Source organism: Phyllopteryx taeniolatus, chromosome 2, assembly GCF_024500385.1.
Source record: "Phyllopteryx taeniolatus isolate TA_2022b chromosome 2, UOR_Ptae_1.2, whole genome shotgun sequence".
NCBI classification, from domain to species: Eukaryota; Metazoa; Chordata; class Actinopteri; order Syngnathiformes; family Syngnathidae; genus Phyllopteryx; species Phyllopteryx taeniolatus.
The window spans coordinates 10,151,925-10,161,924 of record NC_084503.1 but is presented as its reverse complement, the minus strand read 5'-3'; the positions used below and the strand labels follow the sequence as shown (position 1 = coordinate 10,161,924).

The window sequence follows — 10,000 nt, the reverse complement described above, 5'->3', positions numbered from 1 at the left end:
GTTGATACAACAGTTTATTTGACAAACCATATAAATTTTCATCCAAAAAGAATCTCATTCTTCTCATCTGATGTTGAAACAATCCTCCTGGAGGTGTTTTTTTTTTTTTGTTGTTGGCTACTGAATTCTCGAATGACTAATATGAAGCATATTTGTTAATTTATGGATGTGAATGTAAAATTTAAGTGTTTTTCATCTTGTCTGTGGTTGACAATCTAATTCAGAAGCTTGTTAGACAAATCTACGCAAAACAAAAAACAGCCAGCAGAAATAAGTCAATTCACTGTGAATTTGTGCTCATTACAAACATAATTACTAAATGGGCATAAACCTGCCTCCAGATACAAACCACTTAATGTGAAACAATGACCATTCACAGTTGCCCCTCATTCTTTCCCGAATTGCTCTTCTTTGTGGCACACAATGAACACTAGTGTCCCAAACTGTGACACTTTGGAGAGACAGCTGTCACATTCTCCACACCGTGTCATCTACAGCTCTTTTTAGCTGTTTGAATTATGAAATGTCTGCAATGCGTGTCATTGAGGAGAAGACCTCAGGCGATTTGGAAACGCATTCGGCCCAAAAAAGCGAATCACTGTTCTGCGATCTCTTCGTGCGTGCGCGCGTGTGTGTGTCAGCATCCGACCAACACGTGTGTATGAGCTGAAGCGACAGCGTTGCAGTTCTAATGAGAGCATCCTGCGGGCCTAGTAGCTCGGTGTGATGTGGCCTACCAATGTGTCCAAAAGCAACACGAAAAAAAAAAAAAGTATATTAATAAAATAAAATAAAAAATTGGGCGTGTCCAAGTGAAAGCCCAGAGTGTGCAGAGAGAAAATATATTGAAGTGTGTGTTTCACACCTGAATTTGGACGACGCCTTTCCACGAACCACTGCATCGGTTCCGCTTGCTCGCCCATTTCGCCCGCCGAATGGAGACAAGCCTCGTCGGACCGCTTCTTCCCGACGCCGGCTCAAATTGGCAAAGATGCCGGAGGGGGAAAGTCCGTAAACGCCTCACTGAAATGTCTTATAACAAGCGAGCAGCGGTCATGCGAGCCGACGCTTTGAACGGTCCCCGGAACGTCAAGTCATCGGCCTCGAAGCGAGACGTCTTCGGCTGCGGCAGCTCCTTTTCTGTGCTCCTCCAGCCCAGCTAGGAATGGTCGAGAAGAAAATGCAACTCTACAGAAGGATGAGCCCGTGTCACGTTGCCATCAGTGGCGTGTGCTCCCGGGCAACCCCCGAACCAACGACACCGGGCTAAACGGAGGCAACTCCGCGACGAGCGGGTACATATCGACACTGAATTGCGACGGCCCTTCAGCGGTTGGACCGCGCATACTTGCCTCCGTTCTTCGACGGAAGGCACTCGCGAGATATTGCAGAGGTTGCAGAGCGCCAACGGTGGCTTGAGAAGAGCAAGAAGTCGGCTTCTGCTTCAAAGACCACACAGCCCGGGCGAGAGGACGCTCGGCATTCACGCCAAAGAAATGGTCAAACGTTGCTATTTGCCCATTCGCCGTGTTGTTGTGTCATTGAACGCAAAATTCTAACCAAAAGACACATTACATCTACTTGGTTCGGAAGCAAAATCAGTGGTGATATTCCATTGCAGTAATGCACAACAACATTTATTGAAAATAGAGGACCTTGTGTCAAACAGAAACGCAACCGGACACTCTCTTGACGTGAATAACTCGTCTTCGAATAGACGTACGCTGGGCGTGGATCCCTTCCGGTGTCAAAGTCATCAAATAAACACAACAAAACAAATGCAATTTCTTGGGCTCTTAAAACAAAGCAATCCAGTAACAATATTTTAGGAAGACATAGAGTCAATGAGAGCAACATTGGTCTTGTAAGCTTGATGTCCACCACTTGGTGACTCCAATGATCGTTTTTTTGTGGTCCAAGACAAGCATGTTGCGCTGAATCGAAAACCCGATTTTCCTTGTGAAGAGCCGCGGGCAAATCACAGTTTTTGTCATTTTATAGTCTGCATTTAATTAGGTTATTGAATTAATTCCAGCCATTTTAATTGGATGAAACCTTTTTCTTCTTTTTTTTTTCTTTTTAGAAAAAAATATTATCATATTATAGGCATTTCTTCCATATTCGTCTTTCACGTGAGAGTGTTTAAATGGGCTTCTAATCTAGGAATCGTTTTTATGGTGTCTATAATCGGAATGACCAACTTCAAGTATTGTCATATAGTGTTTTTGAAACAGTATATTGAGTGTTAAGGAAATCTGGAATCCACTCATGATGTATAAGAATGTATTTTGTCTGCAGGTAAATATTGGCCCTTGCATAATTGAATTAACCCTGACTGCATTCAAAAATTGTGACACAACCCAAAAAAGAGGATCAAATGAAAGAAAAGACTCCCCCTTATCTTGTGCGGCAGATGGTACATCCCGGTCTCTCTTTCATTCTCCTCCCTCCTGCCATCAGTGCCTTCCATCTCTGCGTCATCTCATTTTCCTATGTTAAGGGAATTGTGAAACCCGGTGACGGCTGTGCACCTTCCATCGTTCTTCGTTCTAGTGATTGCTGGGAAGCTGCAGGGGAGGTACGTATGTGCATTTTGTCACTCATCAGACAGCAGCATTTATTCACGTGTATTTTTGTAAAAATGTGTCCAATCTGCATTGACGAATGCAAGCGTTGTTCATTTCGTTTCTTCCGTTGGCTCTTTGTAACTTTTACGGATACCCCAGCAGTCATGTCGGACATATTTGTTCACCTCCATCTTGTCCTCAGTTTACTGTATAGGCCCCATGACTCATGGAGTTTTGACAGATAAGAAATTGCATTGTACCTAGATGGGATTGGATCGTACTCGAACAAATAAATACTCCGCCAGAGACGAGGAATAGTCTCTGCGGAGCTGCAGTAGTATTCGCTAATATCAAGCCAGCTGGATTTGAAAAGGCAATAGTGGATTATGTCACATATGCCTTAAACAAAATACGAACAACGTATTCAGCCTCGTCGTGCACTGGCATGGTTCTTCAAGGTCATATTTAAGGCCCTCCTGGCACAGCTGCTAATTCTGCTTTCAAAGGCTTTTTTTTTTTCCATATTGCTGGCTCCCATCATTCAGCAGATACCATGTGAAGTCCGAGCCCACATTCAGGGGGATTATCTACCTGTGTCTGTTGGCTATTATTTCCTCAGTGAAGCAGCACGGAGCTGACCTTATAAAGCCTCCGCCCGACGAGACCGCACCTCCGTCCCAGAGTCCATGGAAGCCAAGGCCAAGTCGGCTCCCTTGCCCAAAGGGCTATCAAAAGCAGAGAAAAAGGAGCCAGCAGCCCCACGCAAAGCTGAAGCTGCCCCTGCAACGCCAGAGCCAGAGATTCCTCCTGCCCAGGATGGGGCAGCAGAAGGCGACGTAGGTGACGGGGCCGCGGCCGGCTGCACAGACTCTCTGGAGCGCCTGAAACCTTTCCTCATTGGTGGGGCTGTAATCGCAGTTGGAGCCATTTTGCTGGGGGCGATGCTACTCGCAAGGAGAAATTAAACTCACAATCTCAAAAATTTGCTCCATGTAAGATTGGTTCACAAATAATTACGGTTGATATTGAAAATGGGGAGGTTTTTTTCTTTTTTTTTTTTTTTTGGCAAGCAAACTTAAACAACTCAAAATAAGTTTTATTACAAACAGTATATGCATGATATTAGAATTTACAATCTGTTGAAACGACACAATAGGGCTGAGTGTATAAGACAAAACTCTCTTGGGTAGCTTTCATATCTGCTTTATATTATTTGCTCAAATGTTGACAAAAACCCACAATATTTGCGTTGTAAAAGACCTACGTTCAATTTACAAAGAGCTCCAGAAAATGTTACTCCTGGACTGAAAAATAATATAATTTAACTATCACAGATTCTAGGATTTATTTGACTTTTTTTTTTTTTTTTATAATCAAAGAGCAGACATGGAAAAATGTAATGTTAAATGATCATAAGACAAAATACTAAAGGATTCAGCATGCTGAGGTGTACAAATGGCCTGTGCGGGAATATTTGCGTTACAGCGCGAAAACGGCAGCCTAGTATTGCGGAGTTATTTCTTGATGTAGAATAAGACAGATTTATTATTATTATTATTATTTTTGTGTTACTGTCAAATGATGTCACAAATCAATAGCCTTTCATGTATAACACAACATCTGCAAAGGTTCTGCATCAATATGTTCACTGTTACCGTAAATACTTTGTTGTAGACTGGCAGACCAGTCATTAGTGGTTCGGTATCAAGTTCAGTAGCTGCAGTTGAATCGGGCTTTATTCCGCTGTGCTTTGCTCCCTCTGTATTCCATCAAGAACAACCCTTGTTTTCAGTACCTTATTAATAACTAAGTATAGATAGGCCCATTTAGAGTGCTAATGTAATGGAAGTGGATTAGTCAAGCAGTCATTATTTTATGTCTGCACACATTGCACCCTCGCATGTAAAAAACAAAAACAAAACAAAACACCACCACCGCTTTGCAAGTGACTATGTTTGCAACATATTTGTCATCATAAATGCTGTATGTGTGTACATCGATGCATTCTACACCCCTAACACATCCAAACAACACAATGCCAAAACTAGAAGTAACTTCACCCGACATTGTACAAATCAGTGTACCAAAAAAAAAAAAAAAAAAAAAAAAGTCTTCTTTTAATAACTCAATAACAGCAGCGTATAAATGCAATAATTCAGATAGGATTCCTCAGTTAGCACATTATGTTGTGCTGTAGCAAGTTATTTCACATAAATAATGATGTAATAATAACACTAGTGATGGTCAAATGTGATGTTTAATAAAATGAAAATGATGTTAGAGGAGATAGAAAGTATGCATTTATGGTGACTATAATTATAATGATGGTTATGATATATTTTTGATATATAACAAAGTATTGGGTACTACCCTCTCCCCCCAGTGTATACACAGAATGTGGTTGTGATGCGACCTTTATTAAAGGCAGTGAACCAACTCCAAACGGGTATTTGTTTTCTCTGAGTCCAAAGTTAATGCAAATGTTCCTTTTTCTGTACCGCTTCTCCTCACGTGGGTCGCGGGCGTGCTGGAGCCTATCCCAGCTATCTCCGGGCGAGAGGCGAGGTACACCCTGAACCGGTCGCCGGCCAATCGCAGGGCATATATCAACAAACAACCATTCGCACTCACATTCACATCTACGGGCTATTTAGAGTCTTCAGTTAACCTACCATGCATGTTTTGGGGATGTGGGAGGAAACCGGAGTGCCCGGAGAAACCCCACGCAGGCACGGGGAGAACCCGCAAACTCCACACAGGCGAGGCCGGATTTGAACCCGGGTCACCAGAACTGTGAGGCAGATGTGTCGCCCACTGTCCGCCCCATTGTCGTCAGTGTTACTTAATTCAATTTCTACTTGTGAGTCGTGACCCTTGGCATGCTGTTATCTATTTTGGGTTATTTATCCATTGATTCGTTGTTTTGTCTATTATTATTATTAATTTTTTAAATGTATATTGAAAATAATTGCAAGCTTTGATAAATTGTTAAACAAATACAAATAATAAAATAGTCATAGTGACAAAAACAATTACCACCTGTTAACCTACGGATCATAGAGCAGCATATTGGGGATGTGGGAAGAAGAAAAAAAGCAATTGATGTAAAGCATATAAGGAGGAAAGGGAAAACGTCTGATGCAGAAGCAATAAAGATGAGGGGGCAGAATGTAATCAGAAGGAAATGGCAGAAAAGGGACAGCAAAGTGAGGCGGCGTGCGTGAAAAAGAAAAAGTGACTTTTGTGGCAGGAGTAATAAATGCAACAGCTGAGATAAAATCGAAAACAGAAAGAAATGGTGCGATAGTGATAGCAGCAGTACATCACCTAGGTATGGAGGGCTTGAAATGGGAGGAGGGAAGGGATGAACTTCACCAACAGACGAGTAGTCAAGACGTAAGATGGATGGGTAGATAGTAGTTTGAATAAGAGATTGAAAGGAAGCGAAAGAAGAGAGCATGAGTTAGGACAAGAACATGAAGACAATTATTATTAGGATGTGCATTATTGAATAGATAGTTATGTTCCTTTGTATTTATTTATAATTTCTTTGCGGTATTAAATTAGTAGGCACAGCTGAGATACACTCTGTAACAGTAGATGGCGGTAGTGCACGTTAGCTGATGTTGCAACCGCCGTAAAATAACAGAAGAAGAAGAAGAAGACCGGAAGTTGTCTCCTTTTATTTGGAATCGTCACGCCGGATTTTTTTTTTAGTGAAAGGAATTTAGTACTATTCTGCCATCTAAGAAGTGGAGCTCTTCGATTACTATTTTTCTTTGTTGGTCAAACTGCAACTGGACCACCGAGGGTGAGATAAACAAGGCGTTGACTGGTGTTCTTGAAGCAGTGAATTCTCCAACAGGCATTTGTTGTTAGCTTAACATGTGCTAAACTCTGCCCAGTAACCGTTCGTAAATAGGTGAACATTTACGTTTTTATATAGTAGATAGTATACAAATATATATATATTTTGACGTCGCTAAACATCTAAACAGGACAAGCGCCTTTTATGAAGACGCATGCTAAATATATACGTGGTCAGTACGGTAAATTATCTTTACATTTACAAAAAAAACCGACTCTGAATGAATTAATGAATAACATTACAGGTTACCAAACTTTAAAGTGGGGAGGTATATTGGGGAGGTATATTGCAAAGAGACTTTATTATTATTTTTTACACCGTGTTGTGAGGCTGTGAATGAGATATTAATTTAACATTTTTTTTATTTTACAGTGCCCCTCGTTGCTTAATATGACCATATAAGTACAGTCCATTAACATATTACAAACACCTCTCCAAATGATGCAGTAGTTTGAAGCAAAGATAATCACAACCTAGGCTACAACAACAAATAAAAGTAGTTAAATTAATACTAAACTCACAGGGTCAAGCTTAACGATCATCTTTTCAGGCAGAATCCTTGATGCACTGATCTTATACTGGATCTAAGGTTGTGCATACCTAATCAAGTGTCCAGTGTGTACCTTTCCCTTGTAGTCCTGTTTTTGAAGTCTTGAATTGAGGTAGATGTGCATGTCCCTAGGTGTCTTGAAAATGATCATCCCAGTGCGGTGCTTCACGTGCGGAAAGATTGTGGGTAACAAGTGGGAGATGTATCTTGGCCTCCTCCAGGCAGAGTACACTGAGGGGTAAGAAAGATCCTAATGAGGTTGTTATTAAAACTACTTTATTTTCTTAGTACGTATCCCTTATGTAAAATCCTAATGATTTTTCTTAAGTATCCACTATGTACAGGTCAGTCTTGAATTAGTCAAATAGTGTGTACGGTAAACTCGGTGATAGCCTGATAGTGATAGTGACGGCCTACTTCGTTAGGAGTATGTTATTGACTTAAATCTAACCATTTCCTCTCACCTATTCAGTGATGCACTTGATGCTTTGGGCCTGAAGAGATACTGCTGTCGAAGGATGCTCCTGTCTCATGTGGATCTTATTGAAAAGTTGTTGAATTATGCCCCCCTGGAAAAGTAATTGCAACTGGCCTCCTCTCACAATATTGTGTACTTTGTTAGGCTTCCTTTTGTCTATTTTGATGTAAAAGAACAATGCTTTTTGACATTACGTTTGAATTTTAAAATAAAGCTGTTAAATGTCACATTGGCTTTTCTGTGTTGTACTGTATGTCTTTTGGTAACCATCAGTGAACTTGCAATCATTCACCTCTGAAATGGATGGGCATCCCAGATCGATAATTATAAATATACATTGTACAAACATTTTGAACTGAAAAAAACAGTTTGTTTTAAATTTTGCAAAATCTTCAACTCTGGTGAAAACTAAAGGGCAAACTTTTAATACCTTCACAATTTTTAACCTCTGGATTGACTGTTCCTAAGCTGCTTTTAATGTTGACATGCTTACATTTCTCACCAAGAATTGTTGGGCTGGAGTTAATTTTCTTACAGCTGGCTTGTGTATGAATTTGCGTGTTTAGTTAGTTGGGATGCCCTGCGATTGGCTGGCGACCAGTGCAGGGTGTACCCCACCTCTTGCCCAGAGTCAGCTGGGATAGGTTCCAGCATGCCCACGACCCTAGTGAGGATAAGCGGTTCGGAAAATGGATGGATAGTTTGGAGCTTCAACTTCTAATATTACTGTTTTTAATTTACAGGTTTTTTTTTTTACCATTTTTCATTTACGGTAAAGAATGTTTGACATCAGAAATGACTATAAACAATTGTAATAGATTTTCACGATCTTGTACATTTATAGGGATATGCACCCCTAGAAAACTTGGTAAAGTTAGGGGGGGAAAAAAAGAAAAATCTTAGAAGCCCAAAAAAAATAACACACAGTCGGGTATTTGGGGGATTGTTTTATATTACAAAAGACAACAATGACAAATACAATTAGAGGTGGCTTGCACATGCAAGGATTCTAATTTGAATAACTATACACAACAGTATTTTCTTGAAACAATTCAAAGACCCGCCAAGAGCAGAATGAAGAAACAATTACAGACATCTGGAGATAACATTTTCTGTCTTTTGACAAGGTTGTGTTGAAACAAAAGGCTGTATCCTTTGTGCATGTTAACGAGTCTAAAAGGAAACAAGCATACTTTATTTAAAAAAAAAAAAAGGACAAAAATAAACTTCATTTTGCAAAAGAATGAGGGTGAAGTATTCCACAACCTTCCAATTTGTTTCACAGTATGCTCAAAACGCTGTTTTCCTCAAAAGTTTTAAACTCCCCATTTTCTAATGTATGAAACTTAACTCAGGTTCTTCCATCGCTTGATGAATTTGATTCTCAAAGGCACGATAGAAGGCTTTAGACCTGACAAACGTAGTTCAAAGACAAACCCAGAAGGAACTGAAGAGATTTAAGACAGGACTCCTCTTCAAATAGTTGCTTTAACCATGTGTTTTTTGGTGTGATGTACTTTGTCAGCTGTAAGGCCCTGTGTAGACAGGCAAAACACGTCTTGTTTTTTTTGTTGTTTTTTTTCTCCCAAGGTGGAGTCTAATGAAAGTATACAAACATTTCCAAGATGACCAAGAGGTAGATGGACCAGAGTTAAATTTCAAGTCAAAGCAAAGGATCTAAATAATTGACATTTCAAGTTTTCTGTATAAAAGCAAACATTTTTACTCTGCTTTTTCTTTTTTTATATATTGAATACAGTGTTCAGATTTTTGTAAGAAAATTAAATGACTGAAGCATAAAGACGTGAAAACTGAAGGGTCTAAGTACTTTCTGAATGCATTATACAAAGGTAATCCTTGGTGGCATTACGCTGCAATTTCAATTGACAATGACATCAAAATTAAATTCAATTGTTCTTGTGGCAGAATCATCATCAGTAGACCACACAGAGTAAATTTACAGGCGGTGTATCAGTTGGTCAATATTGGTTTTGTTGGCGGTCCAAGTGTGATAGTGGCTCATGAGGATGTGCTGGATACAAATCTTACCAAGTCAGCGATAGCGTTCTCTGTAATCTCTGTGCTTGTCCCGTGAACGCTCCCTGTCCCTCTCTCGACTCCAAGAGCGTTCTCTATGCCTTCTAGATGTTCCAGCACTTTCCCTACGAGGTGAGCCTTCTCTGTGGCGTTCCCTTTCCCGCTCCCGATCTCTGTCCCGGTCTCCAGAATGACTGCTACTCCTATAGAAAAGTGTGTGATATTGATGAATTAAGGGTGTCTTCTGTCATGTTAAATTCAGTTTAAGCCAACTCCAGAGCAATAGCTCTGATAGTGCATTTGATTTGTCTAAGTGTAAACGGTATCATTCAATGTTCTGAACCCTGTTGCGTATCAAACAAGCGGATTGACTACTTGAAGAGGTGGTGTTGGTTTGCTTGCAAGTAAACTGGTGAGGTTAACTTCACTTGAGCTCATATGTGAAGACAGCACAAAACCAAAGCAACTCCGGAAGCACCATCTCTCTGCCGTTTGTCAGT

General features: G+C 40.4%; 3 protein-coding genes and 1 long non-coding RNA gene across 4 annotated transcripts in view; 2 read left to right on the top strand and 2 right to left on the bottom strand.

The window, feature by feature from the left end:
- Positions 1 to 1,418, bottom strand: part of dagla (diacylglycerol lipase, alpha) — a 47,457-nt gene extending 46,039 nt beyond the window's left edge. The window contains exon 1 of the mRNA XM_061759465.1: positions 866 to 1,418. The gene's annotated coding sequence lies outside the window, so the exon portion shown is untranslated. The remainder of the gene's footprint in view (positions 1 to 865) is intronic.
- A 233-nt stretch (positions 1,419 to 1,651) lies between these two features.
- Positions 1,652 to 5,004, top strand: LOC133470765 (uncharacterized). Its single transcript, XR_009786066.1, has 3 exons — positions 1,652 to 2,298; positions 2,414 to 2,578; positions 3,187 to 5,004. It is a non-coding gene; the product is annotated as an uncharacterized LOC133470765 (long non-coding RNA).
- A 1,216-nt stretch (positions 5,005 to 6,220) lies between these two features.
- Positions 6,221 to 7,690, top strand: polr2l (RNA polymerase II, I and III subunit L). Its single transcript, XM_061759530.1, has 3 exons — positions 6,221 to 6,378; positions 7,118 to 7,223; positions 7,458 to 7,690. Exons 2-3 carry the CDS (start codon positions 7,129 to 7,131, stop codon positions 7,564 to 7,566), a joined length of 204 nt encoding a protein of 67 aa, XP_061615514.1. The 5' UTR covers positions 6,221 to 6,378; positions 7,118 to 7,128; the 3' UTR covers positions 7,567 to 7,690.
- A 707-nt stretch (positions 7,691 to 8,397) lies between these two features.
- The window catches only part of LOC133470735 (cleavage and polyadenylation specificity factor subunit 7-like), a 17,184-nt gene continuing 15,581 nt past the window's right edge, over positions 8,398 to 10,000 (bottom strand). The window contains exon 8 of the mRNA XM_061759477.1: positions 8,398 to 9,703. Within this exon, the coding sequence (XP_061615461.1) occupies positions 9,517 to 9,703 (187 nt within the window). The 3' untranslated portion in view covers positions 8,398 to 9,516. The remainder of the gene's footprint in view (positions 9,704 to 10,000) is intronic.